General features: G+C 41.6%; 1 protein-coding gene across 6 annotated transcripts in view; it reads left to right on the plus strand.

Annotated features, from left to right (window-relative positions):
* CEP295 (centrosomal protein 295) overlaps positions 1 to 23,540 on the plus strand; it is a 35,367-nt gene that overhangs the window by 5,077 nt on the left and 6,750 nt on the right. For 4 of the 6 annotated variants that reach the window (XM_081860017.1, XM_081860018.1, XM_081860016.1 and 1 more), the window contains 20 exons: positions 158 to 358; positions 1,367 to 1,491; positions 2,995 to 3,088; positions 3,556 to 3,690; positions 5,538 to 5,678; positions 7,179 to 7,362; positions 9,064 to 9,213; positions 10,274 to 10,498; positions 11,618 to 11,724; positions 12,795 to 13,004; positions 13,466 to 13,581; positions 13,694 to 14,705; positions 15,654 to 15,831; positions 16,302 to 16,454; positions 16,813 to 17,028; positions 18,126 to 18,232; positions 19,130 to 19,277; positions 19,476 to 19,712; positions 21,125 to 21,258; positions 21,677 to 21,821. In XM_081860017.1, coding sequence (XP_081716143.1) covers positions 158 to 358; positions 1,367 to 1,491; positions 2,995 to 3,088; positions 3,556 to 3,690; positions 5,538 to 5,678; positions 7,179 to 7,362; positions 9,064 to 9,213; positions 10,274 to 10,498; positions 11,618 to 11,724; positions 12,795 to 13,004; positions 13,466 to 13,581; positions 13,694 to 14,705; positions 15,654 to 15,831; positions 16,302 to 16,454; positions 16,813 to 17,028; positions 18,126 to 18,232; positions 19,130 to 19,277; positions 19,476 to 19,712; positions 21,125 to 21,258; positions 21,677 to 21,821 — 4,018 coding nt within the window. Of the gene's footprint in view, positions 1 to 157; positions 359 to 1,366; positions 1,492 to 2,994; positions 3,089 to 3,555; positions 3,691 to 5,537; positions 5,679 to 7,178; positions 7,363 to 9,063; positions 9,214 to 10,273; positions 10,499 to 11,617; positions 11,725 to 12,794; positions 13,005 to 13,465; positions 13,582 to 13,693; positions 14,706 to 15,653; positions 15,832 to 16,301; positions 16,455 to 16,812; positions 17,029 to 18,125; positions 18,233 to 19,129; positions 19,278 to 19,475; positions 19,713 to 21,124; positions 21,259 to 21,676; positions 21,822 to 23,540 lie in introns of those variants that run through there. The other 2 variants (XM_081860020.1, XM_081860021.1) reach the window with 2 other exon arrangements.

Raw genomic sequence — 23,540 nt, forward strand, 5'->3', positions numbered from 1 at the left:
TGTCCTATTTGTCAAGAAGCAGATAACGGTCTAGCATAGTAAAGCAAGTGGGATTAAGTAAGGTGAGCAAAGAATTCAAGTAGAATAACAATTTAAAAAGAAGTCTACAGTCCTCTACAAAATATAAAATCATCAACAAATATATTTTTCCCTCCAGGTTAGAGAGCAGGAGAAGAATATTGCTTTGCAGATAAGGCAAGATGTTAAGCAGAGAAGAGATGAGCAGCTGCATCATTTGGCAGAAGAACTGAAAGCAGAGTGGCAAAGAGCACAAGATGAAAAGATTCGAGCCTTGGAAAAGCTTTATCTGTCAAGCTTAAGAGCTATAGGAGAAGGGCATAGACAAGCAAAAGAAAATGTAGGTAAATTATGGATGTGATACTATAGCAACCAAGACTTTCTGCAAATATCTACTCAACTGAAATTAGAAAAGCTGTATGTTTTACTAATATATATGTTATTGTGTACTAATAAAACAAGTTGACAGGTGTTACTTTTTTCTTACATCTATATATGTGAAGGAAGACATGGAAATTCAGACTCTATGAATTTATGTGCCACACATTTAAGCATGCAAATAGAGCAAAATAAGGCAAATAGTTAAATGTTGGGCAGGTGTAAAATGGTAGTACACAGCTGTGCTGCAGACTTCAGTTTTGTTTGTCAAGGGGGGTGGCATTACTTAATCTGTTGATAATTGAAGTATGTTAAATCCTAGGATAAGTGGAGCTGTGAAATTGTTCAACTTGTATATTGAAGAGGCAGCTAATGACAAATTAGTGGATTTGAAATTTATAATGATCATTGGAACCTTTGAAAGCGAATGAATTGGGAAATGGTGTGGAACGCTGATATTTACAAAGATGCTCCCATACTGAGAATAAACCTTGCCCTTTTATCAGTGCAAAATATTAATGCCATCAACATTTTGATCATTAAACGTCCACTTAAAGTGAAGCAAGTACTTAACATAGGACCATCTATAGAGACAAAGAAAAGGTATTAGAGTAAAATGCCAAAACTTTCCATGGAATTAGAAAAATCCATTTTACTCATAAGTTGATACAGTAGCTTTACTCTGGTGGGTCCTGCTTCAATAGCAATGAGTATAGACCCAGTCCTGGTGGAAAGGCAGCCATTAGAGCTAACACTAGCTCCACAGCACATTTTGATGGCAAAATTATTCCTTAGATTGAGCCCCTGCAAACATTTTCTATTAAAAGCTGGCACAAAGACAGGTCATGACATCTGCACAAAAGGGAAGCTTACCTGACGTCTTAGATACACTTTTAAGCTGTTTGAATTAAAAGTCTGATGTTAATTTGTTTCTATGACAATCGTTCAACATATACATTTAATTTCAAAGGAACCAGATTTGGAGGCTCTGGCCAAGCTGGCAAAGGAAAGGAAACAAAGAGCAGAAAAGAGGCATAAGGAAGCGCTAAAGGAGCAGAAAAATAAAAAAGAGAAGTTGCTAAGGGAGCAAGCAAGGTAAATTGTACATAAAATGAACCTTCACTGCTTTAATGTCCCAAAGTCTCTTGCATGTGTGCATATGTAGGGTTGCACCTGGGTTCATGCATTGAAGCTTTCCAGCTCCCTGCACAGCCCAATAGTATCTCTTGAGTTGGGGCTGCAGCAGAAGGCTGAATTGTTAAGGAGGGAGGGCATGGGGTTGCCTTGCTTTAGCACGTGCCTTTCTGCTTACTCGTACTTTTGGCAGAACCTCTCAGTAATTACAGTGGTACCTCAGGTTACATACGCTTCAGGTTACAGACTCCGCTAACCCAGAAATACTACCTCGGGTTAAGAACTTTGCTTCAGGGTGAGAACAGAAATCATGCTCTGGCAGCGTGGCGGCAGCAGGAGGCCCCATTAGCTAAATTGGTGCTTCAGGTTAAGAACAGTTTCAGGTTAAGAACGGACCTCTGGAACGAATTAAGTACTTAACCCGAGGTATCACTGTATTAGGAATTGCATTTTCTGAAGAATATTACAGTTGTTTTTTGGAGGTTTTGTTTTGTTTTGTTTTGCATTTCTGATAGATTTCAACACAAGGAAAAAAAAACCCCAAAAGTAATAGGAAAAAGAAAATTACATATTACATATTCTATTACATTAAAAAATACGATCATTGATGGACTTCCCTTCCTCTCCTTGCATGGTTCCTTTTAACTTCCACTTCCTGCGATACATTGTTTGTGCTGTGCAAAGACACTCCTATAGCCCAATCGTATGTGTTTTCATTCTGCATTATGACTTGCTGAATTCACTGAGACTTGCTTGCGAGCAGTTGTGCATAGAATTACCGTCTTAACAGCATTGGATTTCTGTTTTGGTCTAAGGACTGCAGCAGCTGTGCATTTATTTATTGCATTTATTTTCCCCACCTTTTGTCATAGAGCTCAATTGGTGTACGTAGGTCCCCTCCTCCCCATTTTATCCTTGTAAGAACCCTGTGAGATAGGTTAGGCTGAAAGTGAGTGACCGGCTCAAGGTCACACAGTGAGTTTCATGGCTGAGTGAGGACTTGAATCTGGTCTCCTAGGTTCTAGTCTGACACTCTATAACCATTACTGGCTCTTGTCTACAGACTAGCCTTCCCCAACCTGTTGCCCTTCAGATGTTTGTGACTACAACTTCCATAATTTCTATTGGCCATGTTGGTGGGGGTTGTAGCCCAAAACATGTGGTATAGACCAGCCTATTCCTTTTTGTGGGAATAGGAAGGGCAATGTAACAAAGGGAAGCGAGTCAAATAACCTGCAGGGTGTTGTGGGAAGTTGCATTCTGCTCTCTGGTTCTCGCCCTTTTTAAAAACACTTGTCACTGAGTTGGATAACAGCCTGCTGCCTCTTAGTTTTATTATCCTTGAAATTCAGTATATAGCCAACTAATAAAACTATTGATTATGTCTTAACTATTTGTTTGATTTAGCCATGCACAAAATCTGATTTGAATGTCTTATTTCTTGCTTTCCCCCTTCTAAACAAGGAGAGCAAATGCACGGAAGAATGCGCTGGATGTTGAAAAAGAGAGAGCTGCTAAAATTGCAAGCCTACCACCTCCTCCCCCTCCCCCTTTTGAAGTGAGTATTCTTTTCAGAAACTTTAAAAGATGTTGGATCCTAGCTGATTAAAAGTCTCATCATAGGGACTAATGTATTCCTTTCAAAAAAAAAAAAAAGGTTAATTAAAAAAAAAAGTTTAAGAGGCCTAGAAGTTGCGGATTACCTTACGGATTACATCCGCAACCCAAGGTTCCACTGTAGTAATAAAAACAATCCAGAGCTCCCCCCCCCCCCAAACATTAGTATAAGAATAATGACACACAGATATTCATATAATCTTATAGCCTCATATATGGGAAAATGTGGAGTTCCTCTTACAGACATGCCTAAATCTCTCACTTTGGTCAGTTTTGGTGGGAGTTTGGAGACATCTGTCTTTAGATGGGTTTTACATTGTTTGTAATGGGTGACCTTGTACTGTTCATGTTCTTGGTTGTTTAGCACAGTCATCCTATTAAAACAAATTTATTCTTCAAACTTTTCAGAATATTGAGTTGAAGAGTGTTTCTACAGTGAAAGTCTCTGATACTGACACTTTTTCGATTACTCACCATCATCTCTGTGATCTTCACCATCATCTCTGTGAACCATATGTAGATAGAGAAATGAACATAGACCAGGTGACTGATTTTTACTTTGCATGTGGCATACTTTGTGCAACAGCAGTAGCAGTATTCCAGAAGCACTTGCTGAATTTGTGGAAAATTGACAATCAGCATTAAGCATTGGGAAGTACAAATATTTGCCTTTCTGTTGTTCAACAGTTGGAATCCCAGTGTCCTTCTGGATTATAGCTACTTTTTTTCTTGTGGGTATGGAATTCATAAGTAGAATACTTGAAATTAACGTATGTCATTCCTGCAAACACAAGTATTAAAACTGGAGCTTTTCTTACTGAAAACCTGTAAAAGTTTGAGACTGTTGATGCAGCATTGCCTTATCTACGAAAGAAAATGAATACATTTTTTGTGCACGCTGTTTATGTTCTGCTATATCAGGCATAGGCAAACTCTGGCCCTCCAGATGTTTGGGACTACACTTCCCATCATCCCTAGCTAACAGGACCAGTGGTCAGGGATGATGGGAATTGTAGTCCCAAACATCTGGAGGGCCAGAGTTTGCCTATGCCTGGGCTGTATCATAGAACCTAAATAGCAAGTCCTTAAATAAGCTTGTTTCACCCATTTTCCTTGTTACTATGCATGTCTGTGGGAAATGGAACTTACCTTCTGCATGAAAGCAGATGCTCTACTGCTGAACTGCAACCCCTTCCCTCATTAAATGAAGTGGAATATTTGAAAATTCAGGACACACAAAAGGAAGCACCACTTCAACATGGTATGCAACTGGGGGGGGGGGGAGTGCTGCTTCCATTTGGTTGGCCATTGAACAAACAGGGTCCTGGACTAGATGGGTCTTTGGCCTGATTCAGCAGGCTCTTCTTAAGTTCACATGTTCTCTGCCTCTCATTGTTTCCTTCTTCCCACTATTTTGTGTTTAACTCTAGCAGCAGATTCTCATTTGATTAAACCAGAAGCAGGGACGGCATGCTCTTATAGCAGGCTCTTACGGGGTCCTTCGGAGGCAGTGGCGTAGCGTGGGTTGTCAGCACCCGGGGCAAGGCAAGTAATTTGCGCCCCCTAACCCGTGGATTTGCGCCCCCTAACCCGTGGATTTGCCCTAACCCCAGATGTTGCGCCCGGTGCGGCCGGCCCCCCCTGCACCCCCTACGCTACGCCACTGTTCGGAGGTCCCCAGTATATTCTGCTGCAGTCCTGCCACACTTCACACAATTTACTGAATTATTTTCCATTCTTCAAAGCTGTTGCCCTTAGTAGGGCACACAGTTGCTGCTCTGCTAGGCCATGCCACTGAATCACTTGCCAGACTGAACAGTACATTATTTCCTTATAGTTTACTGTCTAATTGAGGTTGAAATCACAGAGACTTGACATATTGTTTGAGGGCCACTCTTGGGTAGTTGGGTGGGGAAGTTAGTCCCAAATGTATTTGGGTTCAGTACCTTTTACCTGGGGATGCAGGTGGCTCTGTGAGTTAAACCACAGAGCCTAGGGCTTGCCGATCAGGAGGTCGGTGGTTTGAATCCCTGCAACAGAGTGAGCTCCCGTTCCTCAGTCCCTGCTCCTGTGAACCTAGCAGTTCGAAAGCACATCAAAGTGCAAGTAGATAAATAGGTACCGCTCCGGCAGGAAGGTAAACGGCATTTCCGTGCGCTGCTCTGGTTTGCCAGAAGCGGCTTAGTCATGCTGGCCACATGACCCGGAAGCTGTACGCCGGCTCCCTCGGCCAATAAAGCGAGATGAGCGCCACAACCCCAGAGTCACAACCCTAATGGTCAGGGGTCCCTTTACCTTTACCTTTTACCTACAAAACTATATTTCTGGGTATAGTCTTTTGAGGCACCGTAGAACTTGTTATTCCTAACTTGTTGCTGATTGACTCCCAGCCAGATGCTCGGTTACTTGCCAAGGTGGAAGCCAAACGGAAGGAAGGACTGCAAAGCAATGAAGAGAGAGAGAGGAGAGAACAGCAAGAAAAAGCTCGCCTAAGAGGGAAGCATGCCTTGAAGATGGTCCGTCTTGCACGAGTAAGCAAAGCAGAAACATTCTCTCAACATCAGATGAATAATAATAGCAAATTGGGCACTGTATATTTAATGAATTCAAAGTACAATCACCTCACCTTTCTCCAGAAAGATGTTGAAATAATGGATTGTTTAAAGTTCAAGCCCTTAAAGCGTTCGTAGTGCTTATCCTCAGTTTCTGGGTTCACAGTGTGCAATGTTCTTTCCACTGTCAAAGATGAAATATAGTTGAACATTTAGAAAGCCACGCTGAAGTAATTCAGGCCTCAGGGTAGGTAAGGTTTGGCATTTGTGGGCGTAAGATTGATGAAACGCAAAGCATTCTAATATATGGGAGAAGAGGGCTGTTGTTTTTTAACTGCATTGTGCAGGTACTTCAGAGTTGAACTTCAATACAGCTAGAATTCTTTTCAGCATGACCTACTTTCACAGAATGTAGCTACCTATTCTGGTGTAGTTGCACAGAGATATAAAGGAGCGGATCCTGAGTTCAGTGAGTAGAAGGAAGCTTGCAGAAGGAGTTCATTCTTGCTTCTTCCATAAAAGCCTTCCTGAAAAGTGCCTCTACTCAAGTAGAGTAGTTTTACTCAAGTAGTTTTCAGCCGTTCCCCTCTCTGCCAGCTCAGGACCCAAGCCAATGTGGAATGATAAAAAAGTGTACCGTGTTGAAAATCACAATAGAATTAAGTCTATTAAAAAATGAAGGCTTTAAAGCTAATGTAAAAAGCAGGTAAAATCTATGCACTTGTTTCCAGTGTTTCACTTACTTGGGGGTTGTCCTGTAGGCCTGACTTCTAGTGGGTACTAAGAGGTGACATATTAAAAAGCCCAACTCTTGTTCTCTCTGCTCTGTAACTTCAGCTTCCTGCATTTGAGATTTATTTCTTGTGGCTGTATTAATTCAGCAGATGCACTAGAAAGCTAGGATACTAAGGGGGAATAATGCGGGCTTGTCTTCACAGAATATTTAATGGAATTTTAATGTACCTGATGTTGTGGAGAAAGGAAACAATATTTCATTTTAAGTGGTAATTAACAAAATATGCCTTCTGAAATTCTACACTTAATATCTTCAAATGAAGCTGACGTTTGATAATGAAGTATGACTAATAAATGTCTGCATTTAATCTATAAATCATGTGCAGTAGATTACTGTTCCCCTTTTTAAAGGAATTGCAGGTTGCTTTTAAAGCGGTATATTTAGCTGAAAACTCAACAGCATCATTTGTACTTATTGAAATGGATAGCTTCCATTTCCCTGCCTACTTTGTGTGCATGCGCGTGCATATATTCAAACTTGTCTGTCCAGCAGAGTGTAATTTACATGAATAAATGCCGCTCCTCTAAAGTTAATTTTTTGACCTCCTAAATAAGAGTCTTCAGAAACCACCGAACATTAAGCAATCATCATCATAGCTTTAAAAGTATCTTTGCTGTGTCAAATAAACTGGCTTGGCTTGCGTGACAGCTTATTAATAGGACATTTTTTTTCTGCTGTTAAAGGACAGGGAAAAGCTAATGAAAGAGCTTGAACATATGCAGAATATGGACCTTGCACGCAGAAGACAGATTGTTGCCCAGATGCCACCTCAGTTGTTTCAGCCACCCTACAAGCGTGTGGAAATCAGGGAAGAATGGCAGAGAGAGCTGGAGTGTGCATTCGAAGACATGTATACTGGAGACAGGAGTAAGTATTTATAAGTGACTTTTGAACTGTTATGGGGAACCCAGAGATTCCTTTGCAGCTTAACGGAGATTGGAGTAATGTCAGGCAGTCTTCCCTGAAAGACACAAGCTTGCCCACCGTTATGTTTTACATTGGTTGAGCATATTCTGTATTGCACAATCATTTTCCAAAGGGCAGTGGTGAAGCCTAGCAGGCCTGGCCAGTGCATCCCATAATCTGAATGCATATTTTGGCATATCTGAGTGCATCCCATAATCTGAATGCATATTTTGGCATACACACGATGCTGTTCATTGGTTTTTCCGTGGTAGATTTCAGGGGGGGCTTCACTAGACAAATTGATTAGGAGAAACAGGAAATTAGAAAACCACTGCTTTGGAAAGATCAATGATATAATCTTCTTTGTAGTCCCTAGCCAGTTCCATTGGTCTTGCACCAAAGCTCATCTTCCATTGAAAGCTCCACACCAGCACAGATTGGGGGAATACAGTGGTACCTTGGGTTAAGTACTTAATTCGTTCTGGAGGTCCGTACTTAACCTGAAACTGTTCTTAACCTGAAGCACCACTTTAGCCAGTGGAGCCTACTGCTGCTGCCGCGCCGCCGGAGCACGATTTCTGTTCCCATCCTGAAGCAAAGTTCTTAACCTGAAGCACTATTTCTGGGTTAGCGGAGTCTGTAACCTGAAGCGTATGTAACCTGAAGCGTATGTAACCCGAGGTACCACTGTACTACTTTAGGCCTACAGCAGGGATGGGGAACCTGTGACCCTCCGGTTTAGGTTGGATTCCAAAGTTCCTTCAGTCCCAACCAGTACAGTGGTAGCTCCAGTTACGAACTTAATTCGTTCTGGAGGTCTGTTCATAACCGGAAACCGTTCTTATCCTGAGGCGCACTTTCGTGAATGGGGCCTCCCACTGCCTGCACGCCTCTGGTGCGCGATTTCTGCTCGCATCCCAGGGCAAAGTTCGCTACCGGGAGCAGCTACTTCCGGGTTAGCGGAGCTCGTAACCCGAAGCGTTTGCAAGGAGGATGGTTCGCAACCAGAGGTATTACTGTACAACTAATGGTCAGGGCTGACAGTCCATCGACACCTGCAGGGTCACAGATTCTCAATTTTTGGCCTACAGTTGAATATTCTCAGTTACTAGGATTATTTTAGGGCTGCTCTGGAATCGCCATATTGCAGCTTGCGCCCCCCAGTGAACTAATTTTCACATATATAATACAGGACTTTTTTGGACAGAGCATCCCAGATAACTTATTTATTTTCCCTACCATAGGTAGTGTAGTTTGTTTGTAATGTACTGGTTTAAACTCAAAAACCATTTCAATTTGGGGATCTCTAAGGATTCTTAGATGGGTGACACTTTTGCCTTTTTGTTACAAATGTGATTTATAATGAATTCTGGCATCAATATTGCCCGTGTTGCAACTAGTTATTGACTGAAGTTTCATTACATGTTGCTTCACTGCAATATAAACTTATGTAAGTGATAGTCATTAGTGGTAAGAGAAATAGTTGTTATTCTGAATTGGTCGTTAGTGTAATTGAATACCTTGCTTTAAAGCTTCACTTTCCTTGGCATTGTGTGATTAAAAAAACATCATTAAATGTCTACTGTTCACCTCCTCTGTAGTTGAAATTTTCAGTAGAGAATGTTGTGTGTTGGTTTCATATGGTCTAATTTCTTTACACAGAAATGAAAGGAGACCTTATTTTGCACCTTGACCCACAGCCCTTGCCAAGTAGATCTCAAGATGATGAGCTGGAACTTTCCCAGGAGCCAGGTTCTGTGTTTGAGGTGCCACCAAGTTTGTCGGATGAGGTGAAGGACAGTGAGCCAAGTAGTAAGAGAAAACTTGAAAACTTGATTCTTATTAATATTCACTTAGAAAACAAGTATGGCCTATCAGTTATAGTCACTACTGGATATAAGATGGTATAAAGCAGTTGTCAAATGATAAGGATAGAAATAAACATTGATGCATATCTTGCCAAACACTGGCATATGATGTTTGGATGATACAAAATGCTAGTCATACTTGGAGTAGCCCTATTTGAATCAGTAAACTTGAGAAATTTCAGTGGGTTGAGTTGGATCCTGCTCAGTGGTTTCAGAATTGTCTGTTAACCGTGTGACCTTGGGGAGGAATGTGCAGTTTGGTGGCACTGCAAAGTCTAAGGGTATACGTGCCAGAGATTAAGAGTGTATGTGGCAGGGTAGAGTACTGAAACATTTCATATTTGTAATAAGAAATAATGATTGACCTGGGTTGGCAAACTTCAGCCTGTTTCATGAGTTTGTAATCTGTTCAAAATTCAGAACCTTGGAACTGGGACTCCAAAGGGTCATCTAGTCCAACCCCATGCGATGCAGGAATCACAGCTAAATAATCCCTAACAGATGCCCATCCAGTCTCTGCTTAAAAGCCTCCCATCATGCAGAGTACATCTCCTTGCAAAGCAGTCTGTTTTCACTGCCAAACAGCTATTACTATCAGAAAGTTCTTCCCTATGCCTAGTCGGAACATCTTTTCTTACCATTTGAATCCTTTGGTTTGGGTCCTACCCTCTGGAGCAGCAGAAAACAAGCTTGCTCCATCTTCCATGTAACAGCCCAGAGATATTTAAAGATGGCTGTCATATCACCCTCTCAGTCTCCTTTTCCCTCAACTGTCCTTCCAAAGGCTTAGCTTCCACACCCTTTATTATCTTGGTTGCCCTCCTCTGTATATTCGTCACTTGAAAATGACTCTGGCCTATGCAGGTCCTGTCCAGTGATGCCAGGCCTTAACATATTGACCGCATTTGAACGTCGCACCAAACCATGAGTTACATGGGTTACTCTCTTGTAAGAACAGCTTCCTTGGTTTTCTTGCTCATGTGTGTACTGTTGGTTTATTTTAGGTAGTGAAGTTGAAAAGCCACCCGAGCCTCAGTCAAAATTGGCTCTTAAAAAATTGCTAAACAAGATCAGGAACCAAAAAGACCATTGGACAACGGGAAGTGAACCAGAAATTACAAGTGAAATTGAGTCAATTGAATCTGGAACAATTTCTAGTAGAGAGAGAAGATTATACGACTCCGAATCTGAGCCTGAACCAAAGAATGATCCTGTCTCTGAAGCCAGGGGTATGTTTGGGGGGGGGGGTTGCACTTAGGAATTAAAACTGACCATGATGATGATCAGGATTCAAAGAACTTTGAAACTAATTTGTGAGCCAAAGGAGCAAATAATAATAATAATAATAATAATAATAATAATAATAATAATAATAATTAATGCCCCCCCATCTGGCTGAGTTTCCCCAGCCACACTGGGCGGCTCCCAATCGAGTGTTAAAAACAATACAGCATTAAATTAAATATTAAAAACTTCCCTAAACAGGGCTTCCTTCAGATGTCTTTTAAAAATAGGATAGCTGCTTATTTCCTTGACATCAGATGGAGGATGTTCCACAGGGTGGGCGCCACTACTGAGAAGGCCCTCTGTTTGGTTCCCCGTAACCTCACTTCTCGCAATGAGGGAACCACCAGAAGGCCCTTGGTGCTGGATCTCAGTGTCCGGCCTGAACGATGGGAGTGGAGATGCTCCTTCAGGTATACAGGACTGAGGCTGTTTAGGGCTTTAAAGGTCAGCACCAACACTTTGAATTGTGCTCGGAAACGTACTGGGAGCCAATGCAGATCTCTCAGGACCGGTGTTATATGGTCCCGGCGGCCACTCGTCACTAGTCTAGCTGCCGCATTCTGGATTAGTTGTAGTTTCCGGGTCACCTTCAAAGGTAGCCCCACGTAGAGCACATTGCAGTAGTCCAAGCGGGAAATAACCAGAGCATGCACAAGACAGTCCATGGGCAGGTAGGATCTCAGCCTGCGTACCAACTGCCCTGGACACAGAATTATTCCTACACCCCTTCAAATAACTTTTTCCTGCCAGCAGAAAAAAAAGCTAGATAGGGAACAGGGTGAGGACACAAACCCCTTCTGTGAGCTGAAACACCTCTTTGGAAGCTGACCAGCAGTGGTGGCATCAGTATGACTGTCATAAATTATAAGATGACTTTAATTTGTTATCAAAAGAACTAAGGCTATACTGTGGTTTTTGTGTGTTTATATTGTAAACTGCCCTTCATCTAAGATGAAGGGTGGCATAGAAATTAAAATAATAAATTATATAAAATGATGCAGGGTCTAACATAAGTAACTATCCTTAATCTACATATTCATGTTTTATGTGTGTCTACCTAGAACTGCCACAGATACTGGACCAAAGTATTGTTGCTGGAAATGTAGTTCTAGATCACCCACAAGAACAAGCAACTAAACTCAGAAAGGAAGCAGAAAGACAAAACCAGGTATAACTGTTTTTCATTCTACAGCAGTTCCATTATGATATGCCAGTGTTGTCCCTCCCTCGGGGGTTGTGTGAATAATGAAGAGCAGAATATGAATTAACATCAATAAGATGGGGCACTTAAGTCACTAGTGTTTCAATTTCAAATTACAGGAAACAATGTCAGAAAACTCATTTCAAGAACAATTAAGGCTAAACGTCAGGATAATGAAAAAGTATGAAACACAAAAACACCCGGCTGTTTCCCACAGTGACCTGCACAATAGCTTTAACTATTCTCTACACCTGGGATGGGAAACCTTTTTGGCCTGAGTTTCCACATTCCCTTCTGAGCAGCCTTCCAGGGTCAGAGGCAAAAGTGGGTGGAGCCATGAATGCAAATATACCTGTGTAAAGTACCCTAGTTTCTACACAGACACCTCCATCCTCCAGGCAAGCAGTTGTCAGAGTTCAAGGGCACATTGCAGCAAGGCAACAACACACAAGTGGATGGTTTGGGAGGGGTGTGTGGCCTGCCCCCCCCCCCGCCCTTCCTGAGATTCCTATCCCTGCTCTACTCTGTGGGGTGAGAGGAATGGAAACCTACACAATTGATAGGGTTTTCTCGTTTCTTTCCTTCTGACAGCCAAGAGTAATTGCTAATGTAAGCTTGTACTTGCATGGCTTCAAACCTGTGACAGTCACAATGCCAGGAATGCATAGAAGTCAGTCTTAAATATCCAGTTAACTTCAATTTAGTTTCTAGGTTTCACTCTTCCTTTTCTTAGACATCTGTGATCACTATGATATAATTGCAATATCATACAATTCAAAGCTGTATTGTAAAATTATGGGTGTTATTATTTATTCTCAGTGTTGTTTCCATAGAAAGTTTAATTACAGGGATGCAATGTAGTTTTTACTAATTACAAGAATCTCTTGATGAGTAACTATTTTGTGATTCTATATTTTATCCAAATTAATACTTGTGATAAATGTTGTTCTGTCAAAGAATTTATTTAATGGGAGGTTCATTGTGTACCATGGATTCCTTCTGTAACTGACAAATGGAATTGCTATTCCTTTGACTAGATAGAGCACCAAAAGCAACAGCAGTTGGCATTGCTACAGCAAATTGAACAGCAGAAGAAACGTCTGGAGGCTGATTTTCTGAAGGCTCAGTTGCAGCGCCAGGAGCAGGAATTTAAAAAAGAGCAAGAAATGAAAGATCAAGAATCCCAAACGGAACAAGTGGATATTAGGGTCCCCTTTGTACACCAGCAGCAGGAAGTACAACATAAGGTGAAGGAGAAAAGTTGTTTTGCCTGACGTAATGCTGGATTTGCTAATTCTGTGGCTGTTCACATCATACTAAGCCATAGATGATGCTTCCATGTGAAAATGAAGATCACTCCTGCCACCTCATGAGCAGGAGCAACAAACCACAGGTTTTCCCTTGAAATGGTTGATTCTGCTCAAAGAGACTATGATTCGTAAGCCAATCATAAGCCTTTGCTTAAGATCGTGGTTTGTTTGGAGTAAAACAAATCATGACCCCCAGTTTGGATGTATTTATAAGGGTGGATCCACACCATACATGTAAAGCATATGGCTACCCTCAAAGAAGATCCACCTCAGTAAATACTGTCATATTGTGACCGCTGTTGGCTTTGAAACAGAAACTAACTGTTCCCCACAGAACTGATTCAAGTGATTGCCTTTTGCACAGTGCTTGATATTTTCTTCATTTAATTTCTCTTTAGCTTGAAAGAGCCATAGAGCTACAGGCAGCCGGCAGTTCTGTAGAAGGTGATCATACAGAGGACGATCATATACAGATGATTCGCGACTATCAGCAACGCCTTCTAATCCAAAACAGGTATTTTTCTGTCAACACGAGAGATTCCTGGCTACCTGTTTGATGCTATCTTGGCAGTACTGCTCCTGAAAAGTGTTACCTGCTCAAATATATAAATATATGTCTCTTTTAGGATGCACAGAGTGTCGGTCGAAGAAGCCAGGAAGCGTCTGCATGAGTATCAGAACAAGCTGAAACAGAGATACCGCTCAGTTTCTGCGTCATTGTTAGGTCCTGCTAACAGACGTACACAGCAAGATTCTGTCCCTGACGCGCCTTCACAATTACAAGGATATCGTGGTTTGCAGAGAGTTCATCTAGCAGCAGACCAGCCATTTGGGACTGCTCCTGTACAAGAGTCAGCTGAGCATTCAAAACCGCCTTGGATGTTGGCAGTGCCATCATCAGAGCAGGGGGGAACAGAACAACGGTTTGATGTGGGCAGCGGGCATGTATGTACTCTGGAGGACCAAAGGCTTTTTCAGTTGACACAGGCTTACGGTTCACACCAACAGACAGAAGAACCGGGCGCAGTGGAGACACCTTCAGCACAGTCATTGGAATTTCACAGCATTCCAGAATCATTAACGCTTAAGTCACAGGACACTTCTGTTACAACTCAGCCGGTGGCTCAAACACAGCATGCCCCATTCACTTTCCCTGTGGGCAGCTCTTCTGTGTCTGCAGAAACACTCTGGTCTGATAAACTGACGTCTCATGCACCTTCAGCGGAGAAGATTCTCCTGCCAGCAACCTTAAAGCACCAGCACAAACCTCCCAAAAGTTGGACAAGAACAGCCTTGGAGCAAGCTAACCTCCCTCCTTTGCGGCCCCTCTCGTCTGTGCTTTCCTTTGTTTCTAGCGAGAGTCAAAAGACCCAGGAATCCTACGCGTTAAAAAATGGAAGTGGATCCATTCCCGGTTATTCAGATATAGTGGAATTAAGGGACAGAATGATGTCTTCCTCTGAGAGCATTCAAGCTCAGCAAGAACACTTGAAAGAACTACAAGAGCAGCTAGATAAGCAAAGGGAAGCTCTTCTTTCTCGGCAGAAGGTACAAGAGGACTTGCTCCTGAAAAAGCATACTCAGCTGAAACAACAAATGGAACAGCAGCAGGAAGCTTTAAAGGAGTTTATTAAAAAGGTATGCTTTAAATACATGGCGTGAAAACATTTTGACTGTTCTTCAGTTTAATTCAGAATGAGAACTTTTCTCTGATTTGTTTTCCTAAAATTTTGAGTAGCTGCACTTTCGTTGCCATCGTTTCAGTCAGCTCTTGTCTAGAGATGTACAATTTATGGAAATTATGAAGTCTGTTTTTTAGGGGGGTGATATTTTGGGGAGCACTGAAATGTAGCCTAAATATTTCTGTTTTTAAGTATGTGAAGAGTATAATTTACCATATAATTTTGGTATATTAAATTTTAAATGCCTTTGTTCAAACAACTACTGTGGCAGCAATGTGAGTTGGCTGTAACAATATTTTCAAAGCACAGCTTTTGAAAGTATTTCACTCATAACTTTGGGAGAAAATACCAATTTCCCCTCAAAGTTATGAATGCTTCTATTTCAGGCCTCAGAAAACATTTCTGCTTCTCTCTCACCCACACACTTCCCATTAGCTCTGTTCTTGCCACAGTTTTAAAGGAAAATGTTCCTCCCTTCTTCAGTGTATTAATGGAAGAGCATTTTTGAAATCATTTTTTTAATCTTAGCTTTTTTATTCTGAATCAGCTCTGTGAACATAACTTAAAGTCCCTGGAAAAGAGGCGACACGCGCAGTTCAGTGGTGGAGTGCATCCTTTGCAATTTGGAGATCCCAGATTCAAAACTTTTAATATTTAGTTAAAGGATCTAGCCTCTTTCTGGCAAACACACTCCTGGGTAGAAGTAATAAGGCTGCTCCAGTTCTATGTACAGGTTGCAATTTGGTGTGCATTTACTTGGGAGTAAACCCCATTAAACACAGTAGAACTTATAAGTAAGCAACCATAGAATTGGTCTAAATATCTAATCATCTCTTGAATGTGTGTGATGCCTTACAGTGGGGAAAAATGCTTGTGTTTAGGTACTCTTAATTTCTACTTATAGGCAGGACAGTCCAGCACATGCAGAGATATGACAGAGCAGCAAGAGACTGATGACTTCCGTCTGCTGCCAACACAAGGAGCAAAAGACAGCAACCAAGAAATGGTTCACGTCGCTGATATGAGCAGTCATGCTGAAAAGGACATTTTGTTTCATAGTGTTCGTCCAAATGAACAGATCGGTAAGCACCTTTTGTTATGTCAAATTAACCTGCTTTTGTGTCTGTTTCGAGTTCCCTTCTTCCTTCAAATTGATCTGTTTTCAAACTTGGAACAAAATATACTGCACAGCTCTCCAGAACTCTTCATCAGGGATTCTAGGATGAACTGGCTGATCCCATTTTTTAAAAGAGGAAAGCCTGACTGCTACTCAGACCTATTTCATGCCTTAAGTGAAACACAGGTTTTCAAAAATGGGGATCAGAATCCCAGGTGTAACCTGATGCCTGCAGGCACCTACCTAGTAGGGTAGTAGTATTTATTTCCCAGGCATGGAACAAAGGTAAGTATTGTTTTCCTTGGATTGCTGAGAGAATGACATGCCTCAGGCTGAGTAGAAGTGAAATGTTAACTGGGGATCTCCTAGTTTGTAGCTCAGTGTTCCAGCTGCTATATCAGTTGCAGGTCACCTGAACTTACCTTTACTTTACAGAGCGATTTCAAGACACCTGGGGAAGAGAACAGACATGGAGACTTTCAAAGCCGCCTTTGTCAAAAATAAAGCTAGGGCTCGATTTGGAACAGCATGAACTTAGCGCTATACCAGAACTTGACACACCACGGAGTGGCAGACTTTCCTCTACAGGTAAATTGTAAAAGTGAGGTGTCGATCAGAAGTTCTTACATGCTATGGCTCATCCTCTCTTGCTGTAAAATCCCAAAGCTTCTGACCTTTCCTAGACTTATCAGAAATTGCAGAGCATAATTCCAAGGTAATGATTGGCGAACAAATCCAATATCCTCTCATTAAGTAGTGCTTAGAGCAGAAGGAACCTACAAAAATACGGCATTGCCGCTACAAAATCTGTTAGGGCTGCGCAGCAGCCGAATCAAGCTGCTTTCAAAAGGGATCCTTTTTTAATCTTCCAATTGAAATAAGGTATTTTAAAAGTTCAGTCAAGTATTGGTCTTTACTTCTAACAATTGGCAACTGACACTTGCAGGTTACAGAGAACCTCTTACTGGAGATACTTGCCAGGCTTCAAGGGCCCATAAGTGGCAGTCCAGCATCAGTCTAGATGAAGATCTCCATGAAGAAACAGATTTATTAAGAATTACGGTGGATGGCCAAGAACCAAGTTCTGATGAAAGTGAGATCCAGTTCAGTGAATTATGGTGTGAAAAGTCAGCGATGGAAGCTGGTGGCTTGTGTGACTCGGGTGAGAAGTGTTGCTTTCTGAAGCGTGGATGGGTTGGGGGCCCTTTTGGTTTGCAATCTGCCTCGTCAAACCCAATGATGCTAATGTTAGCTTAAGCCAAATATTGTGTCTGCTTTATATTACATCCATGGAAAGCTAATGTGCCACGGCACTGAATCTGAAGAAACCCTAAGCTCCAAGGGGAGGCCATTACATAATAGCTCCCATAACAAGTTGATTCAATTTAGTGCATGGGTAATATAGCTGAGAGCTTCCTTTGGTCTCCAGCAGAACACCTGATGGCAACACAGTGCCCTTCAGCCACCCCTCTTGGTGCCTGTTAGGTCCGCTTGCCTCGTCAAAAAAATAATCAAGTTTTGTTTTGTTTTTTAAAAAAACACCTTTTAGATTTTTGGGGGGTGGGGAGGCATTCTTTTGGGGAAATGGTGTTGCCTGTTTTGTTATCTGTGTTTTATTTGTTTTGGTATGTGTAAGTGTTTAGTCCAGTTTTAGGAGAGGGGTTCGTCTGTGAAATGGGTTTGATTTTGTTTCTGTTGATTTATTTAACCAATTTATATCATGCCCTTCCTCATAAAGGAGACCATGTTGCAACAGTGGCAGCCGTTTCTTAGTTTTCCAAATGTGCCCCCAGGCCCCCAAACTTTGGGGACTTCTGATCAACAACATGGCAGTTTGTTGAGTCGAAGCCGTTAATTGGCCTGTTATCAAAAGCAGCACCTTGATTTTCACCCCTAAAATCAAACTGACAACGCCATAATGTATTAAATGGTTGTTAGAACATTTTCAGCTCTGAATAAGTTAGGCTTTCTTTCTGTCCTGGTATGAATCATTCTAAGTCCCTGAGAGCACTCCTGTTCTGCAGAGCAGTAGCTGGTATTTCCAAACAATGTCTATGAAGGACGTGCTCTTCTGTGTGCAGGTGAGATTGCAACATATGAAATGGGAGCAGAGCATGTACTCTCTGATAAATGGAAGCAAACCTGGGCAGAAATGAAGAAGTGGGAATGGCTTATGGAATAAAACCTGTTCAGATTCATAAATGCTTGCTGTTTTCCTACTCTTTCTCATTCTGATTTATTTTATTTTTGTGTGTTCAGCCCACTCCTGCGAACTCCGTCTTAGAGATCGAGGCTTACCAAGCTCTGATGATACTGGAAATATAATAGCTACGTATCCTGATCCTTCATTTAGACCTGATTGTATGGTTAGTCACTACTGGGTTTTAACGTGTAATACACAGCATTTATTTTAAACGAGCTTGCTTCCTTTTCTCTAATCTTTGTGTGTTTTTTTAAAAAAATATTAATTGGAACTGTTAATTACAAACTTGCATTCAGATATGAGACCTGTTCATTCTTGGTTTTGCTTTAGGGAGCTCTGAAAAGCTCCGCTCTTTCATATCTAGTTTTGTTATGCAAAAGTTTTCTGGCGACAAAATACTAAATGGAACGCAGCACTGCTGAATATAGCACCAGTTGTGCAGTCTGCTTCCCTCATTTGTGGAGTTAAAATTCTCATTTAATTGTCTTTGACTATTAAAAAATAATAATCTGGAAAACAAGGCACTATATTTTGAATAGTATTACTTATTTTAAAAACTTGACATTTACATCTCTTATACCGTGTAACATTAGAAAAAGACACAAACCACTTTCCATTAGTAAATAAGCACGACTGTGTCTTGCATTGCTTCACTTTCCCTCTGAGAGCCTCTTACTCGGTGACTCTGTGATGAGAATTAGCCAAATCTGAGCGCCAAAAAGATCAACTGGTCTGTGCGGTGCATGATTTGTAAACTGTTCTGGGAAGCAATACAAGTCTGAATTGAGAGCATGGTGATTTGTGATGTATGGTTACTGTTGGATGAATGCGTGAATGGAACGAGTGAATGAGTGAGTGGAATTTGAGAGAGTGAATGAATGAATGAATGAGAGAGACAGAGAGACTTTACTGAGCAATGATGAGCCTGATGTGTACTGACAATTGAATACATGGAGGTTTTTACACTTGACCTGAGCTCAGAACAAAATGTGTTGCAATTCCGAGCACTTGGAGTTTTGGAATTCATAATCGTTATATTTCATATGTATTACTGCCTTAGGTAACACTTTCTGCAGAATGGTGCCCTTCTTCATTAAGTCCACAGACATCTACACAACAGGTAGCATGTGGCTATTTCGCTTCATCTTCGCTTTCTGCTACCAGCTTCATTGCCAATTCCAATCCTGATAGAAGTCTTGCCAATACAGGTACATTTTCTTACAAACTGTTATACAATAGACTGGGTTTTTCTGTTTATTTTACATGGCTGTGTCTGACATGAAAGTGTGCTGTGGAGTAGTCTGAATAAGTTGCACAGCTCTTTTAATTATGGATCAAACCATTTATTTTCTTGATTTGCACGGAATTTTTTATGAAGTTGAGCATGGTTGTGCTATGTCTTGCAGAGTCGCATTCAGGCAGGAAACAACCGGGTCATTTCAGTTCTCCTTTGAAAGAGAAAGCAAATACTGCTTGGGGTCCTTCAGTTTCTCTGCTGTGTAAACAGGATGATCCTTCAGAAGCTCCTGGCTCCCATCTGTTTGGAGAAATGTTGCACTCGGATCAACGTAAAATTCAACAGATCATAGACAAATATACAAGAGATTTCAGCTGGTCATCTTTAAGCAACATCTCTTCCCATGGTAATGTTAGTAGAAGGTGAAAAACAGCAAATTCAGAAGTATTCAGAGGGAATGAATTTGTATTTTTTAAAAAACTTAATTTTGTGTGTTATCTAAGCAACGTATTCTTCTTTATAGGGCTGGACAAAGGGGCACGGCTAAGGTCATAATACTATACCATAGCTTGATAGCATGAGAAATAGGAGGTATATCTGAATTTCACAGAACAAAGACCAGTAGAGTCTGCAACATGTTGACTCTTTTTTGATATAACCTCCCCACCTTCTTCTGCTTCTAGTTCCTTTTTGGATTTCCCATTCTTGTTGTGGTTTGTATTGTTGGTCAACAGTTTTGTAGCTATACTAAAAATGCATCTCTCTATACCCATTTCATTCTGGCTTCAGTTCTGGGTTTGGCACAGAAAACCACCTTGGTCACCCCGATTGGGAGAAATGGGTGGGATGAGGTGCTGGTTGATTCTCCTTAGTCTTTACACCTTGTGACTTGGAGCCTTGAGAGTTGTGGGGAAAGCCCATAGTCTTGCCAATGACTATAACCCCCATATGGGATATAGGGGCTTACTGGATGGTTATAGCACTCTGTCTCCTGGAAGTATGGCTGTCTTCCTTGGCAATTTTCTGGCATCAACTTAAGACACATTTTAAAAATTCAGGCCTTTGAGAGATTGCATAGGGTTGAGTATTACGGCTGTTGCTGCTGTGTACTGATGGAAATGTTTTTGCTGTATAGCAGAATGTGGAACCTGTGGTCCTGCAGATAAAGTTGGACTAGAACTCCCAGCAGCCCCACCCAGCATGATTGACAGCCAGTGGGGTGTGATGAGTGTTTGTACTCCCAACATCATCTGAAGGGCCACAGGTTCCCCATTCCTGCTGTATAGTTTGGGGTGTTAAGAGTTTTAATAACCATGCCTTGGGGTCCTACAGGATTAAGGGCATTTTAAAAGTATGATAAATTAATACATACCGTGGTACCTCAGGTTACATGCGCTTCAGGTTACAGACTCTGCTAACCCAGAAATAGTACCTCTGGTTAAGAACTTTGCTTCAGGGTGAGAACAGAAATCATGCTCTGGCGGCGCAGCAGCAGCAGGAGGCCCCAGTAGCTAAAGTAGTGCTTCAGGTTAAGAACAGACCTCCAGAACGAATTGAGTACTTAACCAGAGGTACCACTGTATTTTTAAATGATTGTGACCATTTGGTACAACCTTTTAAATGTTGAGACTGCTGGATTGAGTGGAGATTATCCCAGAAGACCATCTTTGAAGATGTGAAAGCATTAAAGAGTGTTTAGCTGTTTATTTTTAAATGCACATGCTGCCTCTTTGCCAGTGTGTTTGATGTGTGATGTGAAGCATACTGTTTTGGCAACAGTCGATTTTCCTTTTAACCTTTTGTTTTTGTTTTTTCAAGATCTAGCAGTCGATACTACTGACCTTGAGAGAAGTTTTCCAAATTTCCACCGTGAGCTTTTTAAGCCTTTGGAACCAAGACCTGACTTTGATACACTCTCAACCTTTTCTCAGAACAGCAAGAACCTAAGCAAGGTATTTAAAAAAGTGTTTATTCCTACACATCACGGGTTTTTACAGTTTAGAACTGATTACTGTTATTCTCACATAAAACCATTTCTGGTATTTATAGTGTTGAAGCAGTTTGTAATCTTACAAAATTCAGGGGAAGTAGGGGCAAGTCCAGGAGATTTCTTTCCTCCTTACCTGGTGGGTGACAAGCTTTAGCGCACCTTACCCCTAGAGGATAGGTCTTCAAATAGGCTTCTTCTGTGGGGATGTGAATTATCTTCAGATTACTACATAGCCATGTAAGATTCCACAGTGGATGTTATCAGTTGGCTTGCAATTTAACAGATATATTACTTGAAAGTACAATTTGAATCTCTCCATTCTTAAATTTCTCATAACGTACTTGGTCTCTCTCTGCCTGCATACATTTTTCTGTCCGCAGAATTCCACTTTATTGAAGAGCCACGAATTAACAGTTTCCAGCTTGGAAGAAGGAAGCAACAACCTTTCTCTTCTCAGTACAGGAAAACTCAGTGATATTCCACCAACGCATCAGAGTGACAAAGAGGCAAAGGAGCAGAGTCAAGGTAATCGTTACGTTTGGTCTTCACAGGACAGAAACTGTTCTGGTTGCCGGTTAATGGAATCCGACAAACCAGCAACACCAAAAACAGGCTTATGAATATAAAGGACAATTTTACTAGAATAGGTATATAAACTCATAAACCTACTAAACAATAAGCAAACTAAAGTGCAATGTGCATAACCAAGCCTGGAGATACTCATAAACATAGACTGAACTAATGTCTCTCTCTTTACTATACCGGTTGTGTATGCAGTAAGTATTACTTTACACGGCTGGAGCAACCAAATCCTTCTTCAAATAGTCATTCACTGGAAGCACAAAGCCATATACAGTCATACCTCATGTTACGTTTGCTTCATGTTACGTTTTTTCAGGTTGCGTCCCAGAAATTTTGCCACTCGCGCTTGCGCAGAAGTGCTAAATCATGCTTCAAGCATGCGCACAAGCCCAAATCGCGTTGCACACCTGCACAGATATGGTGCTTCAGGTTACGTGCTTTTCAGGTTGCGAAGGGGCCTCCAGAATGGATCCCGTTTGCAACCAGAGGTACCACTGTACATAGGAGCGGTTGCGAGAAAGCATTCTTCAAATAGTCATTTGCTGGAAGCGCTAATATATGTATGCGCAGTTGCGGGAAAACAACTCACTGCTCCCACGGTGTGTATACTTGGTTAATAGAATCCATTATCAAGTTGGGGTTCTTTCAGTAGAGTCTGGTCTATTTCATTAATACTTTAAGTTTGGATAAGTGGTTCAGTTGGGTTTGAAATCTTTTGACTTGGCTGAAACTCTTAATTGATTTTCTCAGTAAATCTGGTGCCAAAGACATAATCATGGTAAACATTATTAGCATGCTGGTATGAGCATTTGATAAGATTAGTTGCTAGCTCCGTTGATGTTCTGTAGCTTCCATGACACTGACGCCTGGCATTTAGAGACAGTCTCTCTGCCTGGCTAATCAGCTTCTGCACAGTCTTCTCTCATTATTAGAGAGAGCTTTATAAGGGAACTGCTATAACTCAGTGGGTGGCGCTGTGGTCTAAACCACTGAGCCTCTTGGGTTTGCCGATCGGAAGGTTGGCAGTTCGAATCCCCGCAACGCGGTGAGCTCCTGTTGCTCTGTCCCAGCCAACCTAGCAGTTCGAAAGCACACCAGTGCAAGTAGATAAATAGGTACCACTGTGGCAGGAAGGTAAACGGCTGTTCCCTTGCACCAGAAGCAGTTGAGTCATGCTGGCCACATGACCCGGAAAGCTGTCTGTGGACAAACACTGGTTCCCTCCGCCTGAAAGCGAGATGAGCACCACAACCCCATAGTTGCCTTTGACTGAACTTAACCATCCAGGGGTCCTTTACCTTTTACCTTTTTACCTTACAATTCAGCGATTAGTCAGAAAGTCTGTCTCTGGCATCTCTAGTCAAAGGTTAAGATATTAGGTGATGTGAAAGACCCGTCTGCTTGTGAACCTAGAAAGCCGCTACCTGCCAGAGTATTTGGCTGTATAGTCAAGTAGTCTGACCTTATGCAAAGTCAGACCATATGCCGATCTAGCTCAGTACTGTTGACTAACAGACAGCTGCTCTTAAGGGGTTCCGGGAATCTTTCCCAGCCCTACTTGGAAACACCAGGATTTAACCTGCAATCTGTTGCATGCAAATCATGTACAGTAGTGTACTAAGCTACAACCAGTATCCTGTGTTTCTAACGAAGAAAGGAAAA

Source organism: Podarcis erhardii (genome assembly GCF_964252035.2).
Source record: "Podarcis erhardii genome assembly, chromosome: 4".
NCBI classification, from domain to species: domain Eukaryota; kingdom Metazoa; phylum Chordata; class Lepidosauria; order Squamata; family Lacertidae; genus Podarcis; species Podarcis erhardii.